This window comes from Coccidioides immitis, assembly GCF_000149335.2.
Source record: "Coccidioides immitis RS genomic scaffold supercont3.4, whole genome shotgun sequence".
Classification (NCBI taxonomy): domain Eukaryota; kingdom Fungi; phylum Ascomycota; class Eurotiomycetes; order Onygenales; family Onygenaceae; genus Coccidioides; species Coccidioides immitis.
The window spans coordinates 1,410,666-1,427,438 of NW_004504311.1; the positions used below are offsets into that span (position 1 = coordinate 1,410,666).

The following is a 16,773-nucleotide window of genomic DNA, read 5'->3' on the forward strand; positions in this document are numbered from 1 at the left end:
AAAATCCGGAAGGTGACGCCAAACGCGCTGAAGAGACAACGGTTTGTGAGATGCTGAGAGGAGGGATGGCTGCATGTGTTTGATCGATTTCGATTTTCCTCGGCTCTTAGGGAAGTCATCCTTTTATTCACCTGGGCAATGCAAGTATCTACGAATATGGGGGATAAGGGGAAAAAGAAAAAAGCATGGTACTCCGTACTCCGTAGATAGAGAATCAATTCCAGATGTGTATTGTGAACAGAGAGCGTGGCTTTGCCACCGGATCGCGCTGATTCAAAAATAAATAAATAAATGAAATAAAATAAAATACTGAGTACTCCGTAGAAAATAGAAAATATTTCTGATTCTTGGCCTATAGCCTGGCTTCACCAGCGCTCCAGCTTGTGGCGCCCTGGCTTCTATCAGACGTTAAGGACGCAGCTAGTGACGTGATTTGCAAATATTATGTACAGCACACAATGGCGCATTGGCTCATTGGCTGCCACGAGTCTTGGGGGTGTGAATTCTCTTCAATGCTTGTGAGGATGAAGGGAAAAGTTGACGTTTCCACTCAGATGCATATTTGACTTGCAGAGTGAAATTTCAACTAACCAGTGCAATGGCAGTGGAGTAACTAGCAGGTCAATCTTGGGTGCTTTGGCCCTGACACCTCGGGGACCTGGGGGAAACGATGGGCGAAGAGCGTGCGGGGGCGGCGGACTGTTAGGGGCCAATGCGGGTCTTCCGGGCGCTGAGTGGCTGGTGGGCTTGGGGTTGCGGGCGCCTCCCCAGCACTAAATAACTTCACCAATTTAGTGAGCTGCCTGGCTGACCACGCACATCTCGCCGCACATTTCCAAGGTGCTGAGTTTGAAGCAGTTCTGTCGTTGAAGACATGCAGCCAAAACTTTTGAATTCGGCGCTATTGAACTGAAAACCTGAGTCCGCAGCCACTTGCTCGTTCGCTACTTAGTGTCGTTGCCATTCACTCCATCTCTGCATCATTTCCAACCCGACGACCCCGCGAGAACCTGGGCAGCCTGCATCGCTAACCACTGCTGTACCACCGCCGTCTTGACACACATTTCCCGACAGAGATGTCACTCCGAGGGAAATTCCTTGCGCAGCCATTCGCCGTGCTCGCTGCTCTCGCTGTCTGGCTGAAGAATCCTGTGAGACACGTTGGTTGCCAATGAGAATGACGCCCGTCATGATGGGGCCTCATCTGCAGCCACTGTAGATCCCGTCACTCAATCTCAGAAGATCCACACAAACTATTGCTGGAGCAATTTCGTGACTTCGTGCTGGATCCTGTATGGCTGACCGCTTCCAGGCTTAGAATACGAGGCTGGCAGGCCTGCTCCCCCCCAGCGTATCTCTTCGTCCTCTAGTCGCCGATTCATGCTCGGCTCTCCCCCTCTCTTCTTCCTCCCTCCCCCCTCGCGGCTCTGGGTGAATCCGCATTCGGGGACACCCTAAAGACGCGCCGACCTGCCTCTGAAAACATGCATGCAAGCCCTGCAATGCATGCACACTTCGCCTGGGCGCGGAGACTATATTGAGGGGTCAGTAAGATTATCTCCTGTGCGACTGCAGAAGGCGAATTCCATGAATCGCTGGGGCGGCTTGGCCGGTGATTCGCTGAATCTTAGAGTTTTTGCCTCTCAAACCGAGCACCGAAACTGGGTCGCCCGGGAGTCTTTGGATTAGAGCTTGTTGATTATTGGACAACTAGAATGACGAAGCTCCGAACAAAGTGCAGAATTGACAGCCAGCCCCAACCATTCGACGGGGCAAGAAATCCCCAACGATCGGCTTTCCTAAATGGAGATCTCTCGATCGAAATCTGGCCTGGGTAGATCTGTCATGTTCGACTCGGCTGGCAAGTCACTCCTACGGATTTGGAATTGGTCGTTGAAAACCCAGGCCGCCATCGTTACCTAAATTTTCCCACAACAGCCTGGGCGCCATGTATCGTTCCTCTGGCTTGCCTCCAGTCTTCTCCGACGTATTTACACCACTGCGGTCGAAATTGAGCGGCACCTTCGCGATTCCTTGAAATGAGAATGGCAGAAATGAACACGAACGCTTGACCCCCTCCGTTCCACAAAGACACAATGGTCGGAGGAACGAGCCACCTAGCACCACGTCCTCCCGTATTCTTTCTTCGGATATGATCTTGATAGGGAGACGTGCAAAAAAGAAACAAAGAGGTCAACCCCCTCAGATTAAACATATACATGCCATTCGGGTAAGGCGTGATCAGCTTCACCTCGCTAGCCGCTTTCTCCGACCTAAGAACGGCCAAAAAAAAAAAAAAAAAAAAAAAAAAAGACATTCGTTCACCCAGCTCGACTCAATGAGCTGGCACATTTTCTCCCACTTTTATCCCGTAATTACGGCTTATCTGATGAAGTCTCGGGTGCAAACATGGGAATGACCCGCTTTTCGAAGCCTTTGCCCCCTTTTCCAAGGATTTAGTAAGAGTTGTCCAGTTGATTAAGCGCACTGATGAAGTCCATGACTGGCAAGCTGTAGCGCTGGCTGGGCGGAGGAGTGGCGCACATTTCTGTGGAAAATTAAGCTTAAGACCGGAGGGAGGTGGGCTGTGGAGCCTTCATCGACCTGGAAGCTTTGCAAACCAGGGCATCATTCAATTCAACTAGGTACTCCGTGCAGAAAAGAAGGGAGCCCCTGCCCACCATGGCACCGGTTCATGTTCCAGCAGAAAGCCTGGTCATCCTTTTTTGAGTTGTGCATACTGCGGCAGATCGGATTACAAGGAGGGGGGGTCTCTGATCCAAACCTGACCTTCGAATCTTGCCTGACGTCTAGCAGTGCCGAGTGGATGAGATGCTTGGAAAACGAGACGTCAAATTGCCTTATCTTGAAATTATAATCGTCCGGTCCATAATCTGATGGTAGACGCACTTGTGGCTTTGCCTTCCGTTCCGCCTTTCCCACCCCAATAGCTAGATAGTCACTCCATTTGTGGGATACACAATAGATATATTTGAGGTCATATCCCACATGTCCTTAGGTGAGTTCCATTTCCTTGGATGCAATACTTTCTTCTACCTGTTTTCTTTTTATCTTTAACTCCTTGCACCGTTCAACATACTCTTACGAGTTCCTGTTATTGAGCCTCCGGCTTAATACCACTTTTGTTTTATTCTTTTTCTGAGCAACAATTCCCTCAGAGAGAATAGCCTTGTTTACCTTCTAGTGAGACACCTTTACTTGTGATAAGAACCGAGCCAGAACCATCTATCTAACCCCCCAGTCCGCCAGATCTAGGCCTACAATCAGCAAATCCAGCATATACAGGATATTTTAGACTCTTGCCTTTGCTCCATTTATATTCGCGAGAGGTTTGAACACTCTTGAGTTGATCCCTCAGGTTCTTCTAAGCACCCTCAGCGAGAAGGGCTTTATTAGCATCTGCTCTCTCACAACACCGCCAACAGCCACATAGGCTCTATTTAAACCCCCGGTCCGTGAACTCAGCTTGGATCTTGTGAAGTCAACATCCGCCTTGACCCAGACTTTATTCATCTGTTTTAGCGTTCGGCGAACAGGTGTGAAAGCTGTGGTGATGCCTCCAACACCGCAAAGTAAGAATGGGCGACAGAGAAGTCGGTCCCATGAGGAAGAATATGTTGTTTTCCTTCAGGGAGTAAGTTTCCATGCATCCTTTCTTCTCCGCGAGTTCATCACCTCACGTGTGTATGCATGAGAGCAGATTCCACCCCAATGTCGCTGGCAAGAGCTCAAGGATCTTGTGCGCCAGACTGCGCTTCACATACGACAGGCTGTGGTGTATGACGACTGTCATGGGCATCCAACAGGTTTAGGGCAGATCATCATCAAAAATGAAGACGAGGCCTGGAGGACGTACAGTTAGTTTTAGCTGGTCAGAGGAAGCTCCTCGATCTAACGGAACTGCCTAGATCGGTTATCAACAAACGGATGGAATGGTCATAGCTTGACAGTAACTCTATCGATGGCAAACGCGCCAACACATCCTATCGCAGGTCCGACGAAGAGCCCATCTGTTCCTCGACTCCCGTTTATTCCCACATACTCTCACTCGCCGCTCATATCGTCTCCAACATGCAATCTCAGCCATGAGTAAGGATCGCGGGATTTTTTCTTTCTTTTTTTGAGGACGCCGTACCGAGCTTTGCTAACTGAACAGTCGAAGAATTCCCTTATCACCTGTATACCCACAGTCGCCTGAATTTCCTCCCTATGCAGCCCACATCGCTCCCGGCTGCCACCCTCACCTTGTCTCACTTCCTCCGGACGCCTTAGGATACCAATTACCTTTCGTCTTACCGAACGACAACTCCTTTGTCTTCCCACACTTTTACCATTCGAACTTCGACCCTTGCTCCATGGGCCCTCATCGCTATCCTCCGTCGGGGCCCATGCAGCACTTTCCTCAAAGTAACCGCAGTAGCATCTCAGCGAACAGCAATTACAGTGCAGGGTCGAACGTCGAGCCCACCGCCCCCACGTCGCGACATCTTTTTGTTCAGAACCTGAGCCCCGGCACCACCTCGCAGCAGCTAAAGGACTACCTTCAGGCCACCGGGACAGTGAGCAGGTGCGACGTGCTCGATCAAAGATCCTTTGGACGGACGAAAGTTTGCGCTACGGTCAGCTTCCAGGACGAGGAGGTAGCAAAGGCGGCGATATCGATGTTTGACAATTCAACATTCATGGGCTCGAGGATAAGAGTTCGTTTCAACCGAGAACGAAGTCCATCGAGTGGCAGCCAGCCGAAACAGCCGAGTTCGGATGAAAAGAGTGCTTCCCACGAGCATAAAACGGCCGAGGCTGGTCTGGATAGCGACAAGCCTCATGCAGCTACTGCCACCTCCCTAGGAGGCTTGAAGGGAGAGCAGGCTTGTCTCGAGAAAAAGTGTGGCGGGCCACTGGTGGTGAATGGGTCATGTGTGGGGATGAAAGCCGGCCGTGGGAAAGAAGAAAAGAGAGATTATGAAGGTGAGACTTGCAGAATTTCGTTGATACCCCTTTTTTTTTTTTTTTTTTGCCAGAGAGGTTGGGTTCCTAACAACTGTGCTTTGCAGGTGAACTGTCCAAAATGGCGCAAGAGATCCATTTGTAATTCCTCAACTATGGCTGGGATAACTATATGAACTAAAGACAGGGCATGGCTACGGTGCACTCATGGGAAAGGCAAATGGATTTCTTTAACCCTTTTTTTTTTTTGTTTGCTTTCCCGCTTCTCGCAAAGATTATTGATACCATTATTTTACAAGTTAGTCAGTTAATACAAGGTTAATTGTTTCTTCTTTTGCGTTCTCCTGGCTTTCAGACCATGCAAGTGTTTCAAAGGAGCAATTGGCAAATGCAGTGATCATTGATGCATGTTTGCTTCGGTGCCGCTGCCGGGGTGCATTCTCTCCTGAAAGAAAGAGAGAAAAAAAAAAAAAAAAAAAAAAAAAAAAAAAAATCCCGTCACTAGCGAGCGCCGAGCGGCAAGGAACAATTCTCGCCTTTTCACACCTCGCCATCCCTTGCAAGGCATGTATGTAATATACTCCGTCGTGAGCGATGATTTGCATACGCGGCATGTCAAAAGTCCGATCCGCGGGCCCAGGATCCCAGTATTCCCCGACGGATCTCAGGCCCCGGCGCAGGGCCCGGGGGTCGATCTCTCTTCAGGGAATATATGCAGAACGATCCGGCATGAAGAAGGGAGGGAAAACAAAAACTCAATTAGATTTTTTATTCTTCACTCTTGTTTTCTTTTTTTTTTCCCTTGTCGGCTATTCAAACCTTGGAAAGTTGCAGGGGGCGGTGCATGCATGATGGTTCCTGGACTTCGGCCGAGCCCCTCGCCCCAGCCAGTGTAATAGTCTTTTCTTTCTTTTTTTCTTTTTTTTTTTTTCCTATGGGAGGGCTGGCTGGCTGGCTGGCTACCGAACGGTTGAAGCGGGAGTTCATAATGTACGGAGTAATACGCCGTACGGAGTAGCCGTCTGGACAATGGACCGGGTATAAAGGGGAGGATAAGTGTGCATATGTACAGTACCTTTTTCAACCCTTTGTTTCTGGACGCCGCGTTTGCTCTGGACAATGGAAGATCGAGTGAGTGTCTCTCTGTTGAGTAACCAAAATACGGCGGACGCCGCATCTGGACTCCGGAAAGTCCGGAAGTCCACTGTGATAAGGCTGAGAAGTACCACACCGCAACCACGGAACTAGCACAGTTACAATGTATATATGTCACTATGTACTCCGTATCTGGGGCATATCATATATGTATTCCAAAGCAGGAACGGGGTCCGTCTTAGCCGCAAAGAAAACGCGAAGAAGAGGTCACCTGGACGGCCCTACGCACGCGCACACACACACCTAAGAATGATTTATCCACAAACGGCCCGGGAGGCCGTTACAGTGAGAGCCTGGAGGAGGTGTTTCAGAAACACATCCCTGGTGCGCTGTCCTCTCTAAAGGACGTAAGCGAATGCAAAACATATGCATCAGGCCATTCTGAGTTATCCAAAATCCAGGAATTTCCTTGTTCAATGGAAATAAAAGGAAAAAAGACATTTATTAAAAGTTCTTCATGCTTGGCAGAGTACTCTGTATGTGTGGATAAGGAACAACAGTACTCCGTATTAACTTCAAGTCTGCACCTTGTGCAAGCCGTGCACGCAGTTCGCTAGGGTAAGGCTCCCCAGCAGCCCTCGTTAGTGGCAACCAAACCGCCGCCCTAAAACTTAGTGTCATGCACGATTCGAATCACTCGGGCGAGCGATGCCTTAAAACTATCGAAGCCCGGCCGCCTGGGCTTTGAAAAAGGAAAAAAACCTTTTTACAAAAAATATTGCCCACCGAACTAAATGAATGGTATGTATGTATGTATGTATGTGAATTACCCTGTACTTCGATAGACCCCAGCGGTTTTGAAATATATGTAGAATATACTCCGGATGAGGCCAAAACCACTGCCATCCATCATGGGCATGTGGCAGTGATTCTGTGGTCACTTGATCCATGGGCGGGCAGCTGGCCGATATGGGGCCCATCCAGGACTGGAGAGGGTAAGAGAAAGGATCTGGGGGACACAAAGGTCTCACCTGAGCCCACATGGCCGCTGGAGCGAAATCCAGTGGCTGAAAATAAAAAAAAATAAAAATAAATGAAAGTACGGAGTAAAGAAATAAAAATTAGCGAACATTTGAGGTGGAAAGAAGGTGTCGATGGCCATCGAGTTTTCTCCTCGGATATTGGGATGAAACGGACACTACGGAGTATAGACATTGATTCGTACTGTGTGGAGGAGTGTGTGTATGTATATAAGTCCAGGTCATTTCACACGATCGCATTTTTCACATCGCATCGTTTAGCAGACCGGGTAGAGAAGCCGAAGTCAAAAATGGTATATAACACTCAGGTTGCGGCAATTGACGCCACACCGGTATAACAATGAGATTTGCTCAAAGACAATGTTCCTCCAGCCCGTAACTCCGGATGAATGGATTAAAATGTGATATACATATTCAGGAATCTTTCAAATCCGCCTCAGTCGCAGCAAGCACGGAGTGATGAGTAAAAACAGAGTGGAAATAAGTAGAGAGAAAAAACAAAAAAAAAAAAAGAGATCCGCATTTTCTAATGTCGCTTAAACGCTCAAACAAGCAATATGTCGTAACTTCATCATGGAAGGGAATTCAGGGAGAGGTAAATGTTATTATACAACGTGTACGGAGTAATTTGGCGTTTATATTATTATTGTTTTGTTTTCCTTTCCTTTCCTTTTTTTTTTTTTTACTTTATTATTATTATTATATTTTTTTTTTTTTCGGTCGGTAAATTTCAAGGGAGTCGACAAAGGCCCGTTTCGATCGCGATCTGATGAGCGTCGGGGATTGGCGGTGTGCTTGGTGGGTAGTCGGATCTTTTGTGGTGGTGCTTTTTGTTGGCGTTTCTGTGGTTTTTCTTTTATTTCTTTCATCTGCGGTTGCAGCAAAGGCGGTGGCTGCGGTTTGGACCACATGGGTGTCAGGCTGATCCCGCCAGGGGATCACGAGGCACACGACTGGCTGTTTAGAAATCTGCACGCTTCCACGCCGAAAGCTGCATGACGTTCGAGTTGGGAGTGGGCGATAGTTGGGGATCTGGGTATTTTATAGTTTTCTACCCATTCTTCGCGTAATACGCAATCAACCGGTGCCAGCGAGCAACTGTTTCCCCTTCTGGGTCGGAGTATAGCGTATTATCATTATTGTCTTTTTTTTCGCCAGCGATTTGAAAGAAAATTCCGTGTCGAGCGGGGAGGCGAACGAACGAGATGTATATGGAGATCAAGTTTCGCCGGTATCATGCCCCCTGTGTACGGTAAAATCCGTGTCCCGTTTAATAGTCCTTGTGAGGAAGTCTTGTTTTCTTTTCTTCTTTTATTTTTCCCCGTAGTTTCCGATTTGTGTTGCCGGTTATGATGATGAGGCCGATGTTCAGCGTTTGTATCCCACCATCGAGGCGCAGCGTGGGCAGTAGTAGCAGTTGATGCCGAATTGCACGGACTTTTCAGGACTGAGGGAAAGCTGACACCTAGAGCAGCGGACCTCTACGGCAGGACCATCCACAGATCGAGGGGGCATGCCTGGAGTAGATCCGGTCGAAGTGGGCTGTCGAGGAACGGCTGTGGAAGACATCTCGGGGGAGTTGAAGGGATTGAAGCAGGTTGTCGCTCGAGAGAGCTTGAGGGAGAAGTGTATGGATAGCCGTCTGCTGGCGACGGTGTTCAGCGGCGCGAATGTCAAAGTAGGTATGTGAGCAGTTGTGGTGTGTAGGAAGATGGGTGAAAAAGATTCGGTGGGTTCACTCTTCATTAATGTATGGGTTTCTTTAACGGAAGCCGGTGGGGAGGGGGAGGCGGTGACCATAAGAGGCACAGCAGCGTTCTCGTATTCTGTGTTGCAGAGAAGAGCAACGTTGTTTTGTGAGTGTGAGTATATGTGTGTGTGTGTGTGTGTGCGCGAGCGAGAGAGAGAGCAAGCGGAGGCCCGTGAAGGGAAGACGCGGTAAATAGTATGACTAGTATTTGAGTTTGGGCAGCCAGTTTACCTTTAAGCCCGGCACCGACCAGCGGCGTAACCAGGGATCGTAACCGTGTCGTTATCTGGCAGCCTGGTACCGTACCATAACCCGCCCGTGCAGTGAGCGACCAGACAAGTCTCCGTGCTCCGTGCGCCGGCGAGTCCGCCTAAAAATAAGTTGTGGTCGCCTGCTTCGCCTGCCCGGGGCGAGGGGGAGGTTCAGCTGAACAAAACGAAGGTCGAGAAACCGAATTGGACTGAGTGGTAGTATTGTTATTTATTTATTTATTTATTTTTTTTGTTGTTTTCTGTTATAGTTTTCCTTTTTTTTCTTTGTACGGAGTAAGCCAAAACAAAAAATGAAGGTTTGAAATGAAACATCCTGTTGAAAATTTTCCTTTTTGAAGGATGGGGCTCGCAGTCTATATAATTAACTGGTTTCTAGCCAGGGGACTTGGCTGAATCATGGCATTTTCATGGAAATCCAGTGTCAATTGGCCGAACCTTAAAAAAAAATAATAAAAAATAAAAAATAAAAAATAAAAAAAATAAAAACGCTGTGCCTTTTTATTCAAGGTAAATTTCAGGGTTGCCTTGTTCATTTCCAAGATTCAAAGTCGCAGCGTCAAGCGGGACGAGGCCCATACGAAGATGATTTTCCGGCCAAACAGCTCGAGAAGAATGCCAGGGAGCCCCTCACATGGAAAGTATCACTGAAGAAAACCACTCTCGTTGCGCAAAAAGCCCATGCAGACGATACATCACTTCTGCGACTGACAGGTTTGAGACTTTGCGAACCCGCTGCAGTGGAAATCCCTGCGCCCCTCCCTCTTGCTTGGTTCTCCGGGATTGAACGTCCACCCCCTCTCTTCCGACCACATTCGCTACATAAGCTGGACATCTATCCATGTAGATAGAATGTGTATGCATGTATATTCACTCCTGATGGGTCTCGCCGTTGCAGCAGTTGTTCGCAAAACACGAACCACACCTTACACGCGGAAACTCGCCGCGGAGGTTGTGCCAGGCAAAATCGATACGTTGATAAACAGTCAAAATCTCAAGAATGCAACTGGATGCAAAAGGACAACCTTTCCTATAGTCATTCTGCACGAAACTATCGAGACTTCAATTCCATCCTCCCTGGCATACACCCTACCCGGTAGTTCGGTCCGCTTTTTTCCCGTTGAATATACAATACACTATCAGACACAAAAACACATACTCTATACATTTTGATGTGTTTTCTATATATATATCTACTCTCTCCGTCTAGACACTCTATAGGGAATTACGCAAGAGGATAACGTATGTATCCATCGGGCCACAGCGAACAGGCTAGCCGGCACGAGGGGCCCAAGACGCATGATGATGTTATCCTGCAGCGACCTGAAGAACTGGCGAGCCCCAAGCGCCATAGCCAGCAAATGAGAGACTTTAAAAGCCGACCAAGCCATCACGGAGTACGACATCGATGTTGTCATCAAAATTGCATCATTGTGCCTGCCATTGATGGACCATGAGGGCATATTTTGTCTCTTTGCACACCGCACCCTGTACCTTGACGGGCAAATGATCGTCGCGGCTCGAGAACCTGGGGCGTGGGCTGGAGTGGGCTATCAATTGCATCGCTTCTTCTGTTTTTACTCTCCCCGCAGGCCCAACTCAGCAGCGCTTATCTCCCGGGTTTCAGCGGAAGAACGAGCGGTCGTGGTCTGTCTGGGATAGGTTTAAAAATAAAAATGATGCGCAGACTGAAGAGTCCAGGTCCTTGGGGTGGGGAAGAGACACATGGTTCTGGAAACAGTTTGTCGCGTGCCACGGAGGCAACGGATAGGTTATCTCCGAGCTGAGCTCTCCGCCAAGCGCACGGGTTTGCATAACTTGCCATGGAAGTTCCGTCGAGCCCTTTTTTTCCCTTTTGTTCTCGATCCGCGCAGTCAATCTCCCGCGTGGGGTCGGAAGAAAGCGTCTGAGGCCTTTTCTCGAGGTCTCTGGACATATTGCCGCTCAGGTTCTGGGGGCATACATATTCATCATGCTCGTTCCCGCAGCTGAGCATGCAGTGGCTGTCCTACGTACTTTGCAGATACATACCTATGTAATGTTATACGATTCCTCTCAATCCTTCAATGGTTGACACTTCCTTTAGAGGTTCGTGCGTTCCGCCCTACATATTGTATGTACGTATTGTACATACATAAGTATACACATTGCGATGCGGGAATTAGAGAGATTTCTCGCTCTCAGCCTTCCCGCATTTGCCGCAGCTGTCACAAGCTGGGCGGTTCTGAATGAGCCAGACCTTCCCACGTCTCCGTCGCTATCTTTCCCGCTGGAAGACGAATCTCTACATACATACATACATACTTCGTACTCCGTACATCCCACATATATGCGTAACCTCGATCATGCAGGCTCATCCTTTCATTTTGCATTATCCAGGAAATTTGGTTGCTATGCTTTTTGAAAGGTCTAAGCCAACGCCCATAATCACCACTAACTTAGTTAATTCTAGTCCGTGCGAACGTCTCTTCTGTTTCTTCTCCTGTAACGAAGATGCGCTACCAAAGGTTCTCCATTGGGTGGAGCTATCTGGGAAACACAGGCACTCTGTACTCCGTACGTACTGGGCACTCATCCCATCCCACTCTCACAGGCCTTCAGCACCTCTACACAGTACGAAGTTGCGCCTTTTCAGGGAAGAGGGCACAGGAAACCACAAACCGACGGGCACTTGAGGCTACTAGCCTGTTCGTGCCTTCCCCCTCACAAACCCCCTGGGGCGACGACATCCTGGTTGGCGGGCAAGGGAAGGAACCCGCAACCTTAATTGCCCCGCCCAGGAACACCCCATGTGACGTCACCGGCCCCCCCCCCCCCCCGCCTCGCCCGCCACGTCTTTTAGTGCGCGATGCACTCCGCACCGCACAACCTTTTGTCTATGTAGCAGAATTTCATTTCCGACACGTCTTGTCGCAGAGAGCAACATCGCCAGCAGAGTCGCACAAATATGCCTCAGTTTCCGTGGATCCGTTCACTCTCCAGCTCCGTTTTGCTTTTTCTCTTTTTCCCGGATTTATTGTTGTTCCGTGGGCCGCATGTTCCCCTTCAGGTGTTTTGTTCTTGGCGCGGCAATCCCCGCCCTTCTCTCAAAGACGGCTCGCAGGGTCATGACGCATTCTTCCTGCATCCGAGGACACATCACTAAGCGCCGGGGAGCGCTCTATTTCCTCCTGTATGTACTCCGTACGGAGCAATGCACTTCCCTGCACAACCCTGTTCCTAAGCGGCTTTTTTATTTGTGGTGGAAATAGACCGATCGGTACTTGTTCTTTCTAGGACAAACGATGGGATACAAAGTACCACGATGCGGCTCCGTTTTTCCCTCTCTCTTTCTCTCTTCGCTTGATTACCACCAATTGCGCCTGCTAAGCACAGATACGCTCAAGCGACGCAGGATTCGCCTGTGTCTGCGCTTAGATGTTGCGGATGCTAGCCTACACTCGAGCTTCTGGCGATGATGACGCCAACGATCGTGCGTGGTTCAAAGCTTCCAGCTGATAGATAATGCAGAGCGGGCGGTGCAATTTCAGTATCACACTTGCGCAATGCAACTCCCAGCCAAGCACTTTCCGGTGATAATTATCGAGTAGCTGTGTCAATCGCCATGGTGACACGTGTTACGAGCCTCAAAATAACATTGACTCACTTTACGAGCTGAGCCCGTGACCACTTCGAAATATTTGCGACAGCTTCAACCAGATTCCGAGGGCTGTGAGATACATTTACATGGGCTTTGAACGGATCCTGGCCTGATCCTTGCGCCCTTTTGCTGCTCCCATCATGTTATTCTTTCTCTATTGGCCTTGTGCAATTTTTGCAATCCGAACACCGCCTGTAGCTCTTATGGGGTTACAAGGTATGAAGTAACTGGACGATGTTGCTTAAACGGCCTTACGATTGTGGCCTTTGTTGTTGGTGTGGCCTCATAGAGTCCAGGACTTTGCTTGGCCGACACTAGAAAGGACATTGGGACATTTTCGTCTTTTCCTGATTCTGGTCCGGCAGAAGCAGCTTTCTATTACCCCATGGAGAATTATCACCCGTGTTAGCACGACTATTTTGGTTCTCAAGAGCAGACCTTCCTCTCTGCTTCCCTGGTCATACTTCTCCAGCGCTTCCTTTTTACACGGAGTACTATCCTTCCTGGCAACACTTTGATTGCTTGTTGCTTTTATTGACGCAAGTTGCTCGCTGTGAGTGTCAGTTCTCTCGACTAGTCACCGGCAAGGCCGCTATAACTGTTTCCCAGTTGACAGGAAAGGGCAATTCTGGTGTCCTTAATTTTTCCCACGACCCATCACAGTTCATTCCACAATAGACGCTCAATTATTCAGTGCTGGTGGCAGATCTGGCGATTCACTACAAGGTCAAGGGGAGTCCTGTGCTCGTTCAAGAGGTGGGCTTCCTTGGTTCTTACAAGAGCCTTGTAAGTTCATTGACTGGGTACCTTCAAGCCGTACCCAGTGTTCAGGCTGCGATCCTAGTCAAGATTGAGGAGCGGCCGTTCTATAAATGGCCTGACTTCAGCACGTCTACTGTTTAACAGCAATTTTCGAGCTGCTGGACCGGAAGATATCTGCTACCAAGTGTCGAACGACCCTTATAGTCCGACCTTAATATACGGCCAAGATGCCTTGGAGAAGTGTCTGCATTCGCAGAGGTTTGGCTACGGGATTCGTCAGAAAAGAAGAGAGAATTGTGAGTTAGGTCTGATGTTTACACGAGCAGATAACTAGTACCAGGCCTATTGTTAGATGGCTTATGGCCAAAATTGTTTCTCCACAGATCCACTTCCTCTTTCGTTGTCTGATTTTTATCCCTTCAGAGGAAAAGTGTAGAGATCCTGAACTGATGTTTGACTGGTCCGAATTTCGAAAAGCCATGGACAGCGCAAGGATGCACTTCGAACTGCTTCGCCGCAACATAGTAGTCGGGAACCACTCGAGGGAGCAGGCTAAAAAAGCCTGAAAGCAGAGGAGAGACTCAATGTTAAGGTGCCTCACGGATGAAATCTGTAAATGTAGTGAAGGCTAACAACCGGAGACTATCTCAACCATAGCACTGAAGAAGCAGACAGTCAAAAAGATGACAAGATACAACTGCGACCATTTTGATGTCTAAAATGCCCAGCAGCTGCCTGGCGACGACGAACATCTCACTTTTGTCAACATAGGACTACCCTGTCAATGTCCCCAAGTATCATATTGAATTAAAATGAATAGAGTCTGTATATTTTTATTGGTGGTGGTGAAATTTTGTATTTCTTGTGTTTACATCAATTTCAAAAAGGGCAGTTTAGACAAAGGAAAGCTGTTGCAGTCTGTACAGGTGATAATAACTACATAAATAGTGATTTCTGTGTGCCAAAAGCTCGCATTGCATTCTACTCCCAACTTCGCCCTCACATACTCTGTACTCCTTACAGAGTAAAGACTATTCAAATTCCGAAGACAACCAAACCAAAATTACAATTGAAATTATTGTCAACTTACCTTTTGTGAGAGGATCTTATCTCAAAGGCGACAAGGCTCATTCATATATGTGGGAGCCGCAAGGGACAACTCACCCAGCACATCCAGCGTAGTAAAATACTCTGACTGATCCCATTGGGTGGTTGAACTGTTCAGAAGGCAGAGCAGTGGTTGGTAACTAAAGAGTCCCCCAACTCCACAAACTTCCCCCCAGTTGTTGGTGAACTACGAAGTAGTATTGAGTGTGGAAGACCTCAGCTCACTCTTTTTCAACCCTTGCCAATCCTAATTCCGAACAATGCCCATCCCCACAAGGTGGCATTCTCTACGCGATCCTCTGTCAGCCCAGAGAAGAAAGCCTGCAGGCCAGGATACAGCGGTATGAATCATGGTCCAGTGATATGTTTCTCCAAGTTGAAAATTTAGCTCACGTTAAAAAAAAAAAAAATCCTCCATAGACTCCCACCGGCACCAGTCGACCTGGCCTTACCAGCAGACCCACCCGCACAACCTCCGTATCGACAGCGTCTGTAAAACCACCTAGCCATGCCCACACGACCTCTGAAGGAAGCGTGTCCGCTGCAAGCACGCCTGGTCTCACATCGCGAAGGAGCTTTCTCCCGCGCGGAAACCCTGCCGGTATTCCCGCCAACAGAACGGTGACCGCCCCGCTGAAAGTTCAGATCCCAGAACCGCAGACGAAGCAGTCGAGAGATGCGCAGTCGGGTGTGTCGCCGTCTAGACGGAACAGTGTGTATTCGCCAGTTAAACGAAGTGGTGGTTCGGCGTCGGCGGCGGAATCTAGGGTGGGGGATGGGAAGAAGCAGCAGCAGCAGCGATCAACGGAAGGGTCGAGTTCCGGACAGGCGAAAACAGGTCATTTACCGACGACGAGATTGGATAGATCGGCTTCTCTGAGGCAGCCGGCTACGTCGAGAGTAGCTTCTGCCACGATGAGCCATGCGAGACATCGGAGCCAGGTTTTCAATTCGGGGAATGCGGGACAGGCGGGAACAACGCATCGGCAGGATAAAACCGCGACGGACAGCCAGCCGGCGGCTTCGAGGCTTGCTAAACCGCAGTTTAATACATATCAGCAACAGTATAGTCCGAAAAAGCCGGCGGCCAAACCGTCCATGAGTACTTTGTCCATGGCTGCTGGAGAGAGTAATGGCGCGGTATCGTTGCCTCCGCATGTCCCTCTTTTGCAGACCGAACTGCTCCAGCTATATCTCCTGCACTCTCAAGCTCTTCAAACGAAACGACAATGGGAGACTAGCGCCGATACCAAGTGTCGAAAGTTACATGAGTCGGTCGTGACCACTTACCGGTCAGTCCTTTCCGATGAGCAGTCTGTACAGCAACATCGCAATATAGCAGCAATCGATCAGTTTGCGGCTGAGATTAAAGCGTCCAACAGCCGCTACGACTTCTTGACCCAGATACAGATGTTGTCGAAAGTCATCCTGGAGGTTTCGGACCTTACTGAATCGCAGGATGGGAGGTATAACATCGCTGTGCGAGAATTTGAGGAGTGGTCTTCACGCGTAATGCAGGTCAGGCAGCACAGGTCACAGGCGAAGGGCGAGAATTCCGCCGCGATCGAGAATGGTTTGCGGTTTATTAATTCATTGAGTGATAGATGGAGAAACGATGTGGCTTCCTTGTCGGCGAAACTGGAGCTATGTTCCCGCGAACTGGATTGCTTAGAAGTTATAGGCCCAACTTCGGACGACAAAAGTGCTTCGGATTATGACGCTTCTGCACTGGTGCGAGCTGTCAGGGGACATAAGGTCTTGATACAAGCTATGATAGAGGAATTGGAAATCATGGCGAAGACTGAGGCTGAAGCGGCGAAGATGGAGAGGGCATGGGTGAAGAGAAGAGTTGAATCTCTCCGGGGAAGTAGATGCGGAGGCGGCGGTGTTGAATTGGCGATTCCGGTATGGAAGCAGCTGTAATTAGGTATGGAGTGGATGGCTTGCCGTGGGAAGGATTGGAGAGTTTAGCAATTAGTCCTAAACTACCTACAGTGGTGACTCTGATACCTTGCTTTGGAACCCACCCAAATCAACGACTTCACTTCCTTTTTTTTTAATAGATATCTACAGAGTACAGTGATGGAATTTGATGGCGCCAGATGATATCATCGCCGCCAAGGAGAGCACGTGCCCGCCTGC

The 16,773-nt window shown here is 48.9% G+C and overlaps 7 protein-coding genes across 7 annotated transcripts; 3 read left to right on the forward strand and 4 right to left on the reverse strand.

Moving 5' to 3' along the window:
- Positions 1–198: 198 nt before the first annotated feature.
- On the reverse strand, positions 199–1,536 carry CIMG_13384 (uncharacterized protein). The gene has a single exon (XM_004446033.1). It carries the CDS (start codon positions 1,189–1,191, stop codon positions 949–951), a length of 243 nt encoding a protein of 80 aa, XP_004446090.1. The 5' UTR covers positions 1,192–1,536; the 3' UTR covers positions 199–948.
- An 18-nt stretch (positions 1,537–1,554) lies between these two features.
- On the reverse strand, positions 1,555–2,501 carry CIMG_11395 (uncharacterized protein; the record flags this gene model as incomplete). The annotated part of the gene is made up of 4 exons (XM_012358443.1): positions 1,555–1,678; positions 1,920–2,273; positions 2,380–2,443; positions 2,489–2,501. The coding sequence occupies 4 exons, from the start codon at positions 2,499–2,501 to the stop codon at positions 1,555–1,557; spliced, it is 555 nt and encodes a 184-aa protein (XP_012213866.1).
- A 617-nt stretch (positions 2,502–3,118) lies between these two features.
- CIMG_11396 (uncharacterized protein) lies at positions 3,119–4,396 on the reverse strand. Its single transcript, XM_012358444.1, has 5 exons — positions 4,157–4,396; positions 3,970–4,085; positions 3,702–3,864; positions 3,325–3,646; positions 3,119–3,272 (listed from the first exon to the last, which is right to left on the reverse strand). The coding sequence occupies exons 3-4, from the start codon at positions 3,818–3,820 to the stop codon at positions 3,376–3,378; spliced, it is 390 nt and encodes a 129-aa protein (XP_012213867.1). The 5' UTR covers positions 3,821–3,864; positions 3,970–4,085; positions 4,157–4,396; the 3' UTR covers positions 3,119–3,272; positions 3,325–3,375.
- Positions 4,397–7,285: 2,889 nt separating this feature from the next.
- CIMG_04779 (uncharacterized protein) lies at positions 7,286–9,012 on the reverse strand. The gene has a single exon (XM_001245337.2). It carries the CDS (start codon positions 8,901–8,903, stop codon positions 8,472–8,474), a length of 432 nt encoding a protein of 143 aa, XP_001245338.2. The 5' UTR covers positions 8,904–9,012; the 3' UTR covers positions 7,286–8,471.
- A 989-nt stretch (positions 9,013–10,001) lies between these two features.
- On the forward strand, positions 10,002–10,893 carry CIMG_04780 (uncharacterized protein; the record flags this gene model as incomplete). The annotated part of the gene is made up of 4 exons (XM_001245338.2): positions 10,002–10,226; positions 10,344–10,364; positions 10,442–10,519; positions 10,750–10,893. The coding sequence occupies 4 exons, from the start codon at positions 10,002–10,004 to the stop codon at positions 10,891–10,893; spliced, it is 468 nt and encodes a 155-aa protein (XP_001245339.2).
- Positions 10,894–13,751: 2,858 nt separating this feature from the next.
- On the forward strand, positions 13,752–14,090 carry CIMG_13385 (uncharacterized protein; the record flags this gene model as incomplete). Its single annotated transcript, XM_004446034.1, has 2 exons — positions 13,752–13,820; positions 13,908–14,090. The coding sequence occupies 2 exons, from the start codon at positions 13,752–13,754 to the stop codon at positions 14,088–14,090; spliced, it is 252 nt and encodes an 83-aa protein (XP_004446091.1).
- Positions 14,091–14,452: 362 nt separating this feature from the next.
- Positions 14,453–16,719, forward strand: CIMG_04782 (uncharacterized protein). The gene is made up of 2 exons (XM_001245340.2): positions 14,453–14,972; positions 15,052–16,719. Exons 1-2 carry the CDS (start codon positions 14,892–14,894, stop codon positions 16,552–16,554), a joined length of 1,584 nt encoding a protein of 527 aa, XP_001245341.1. The 5' UTR covers positions 14,453–14,891; the 3' UTR covers positions 16,555–16,719.
- Positions 16,720–16,773: the final 54 nt, after the last annotated feature.

Excerpts from the sequence above, each read along its gene's own strand:
- CIMG_11396 (XM_012358444.1), bottom strand. The coding sequence starts at position 3,820 with ATGCCCATGACAGTCGTCATACACCACAGCCTGTCGTATGTGAAGCGC. Across the intron at positions 3,647-3,701 it reads CTGCTCTCATGCATACACAC|GAAAACAACATATTCTTCCT; the intron begins GTGAGGTGATGA and ends TACTCCCTGAAG.
- CIMG_04782 (XM_001245340.2), top strand. The coding sequence starts at position 14,892 with ATGCCCATCCCCACAAGGTGGCATTCTCTACGCGATCCTCTGTCAGCC. Across the intron at positions 14,973-15,051 it reads CTGCAGGCCAGGATACAGCG|ACTCCCACCGGCACCAGTCG; the intron begins GTATGAATCATG and ends AATCCTCCATAG.
- CIMG_04779 (XM_001245337.2), bottom strand. The coding sequence starts at position 8,903 with ATGGTCACCGCCTCCCCCTCCCCACCGGCTTCCGTTAAAGAAACCCAT.
- CIMG_13384 (XM_004446033.1), bottom strand. The coding sequence starts at position 1,191 with ATGACGGGCGTCATTCTCATTGGCAACCAACGTGTCTCACAGGATTCT.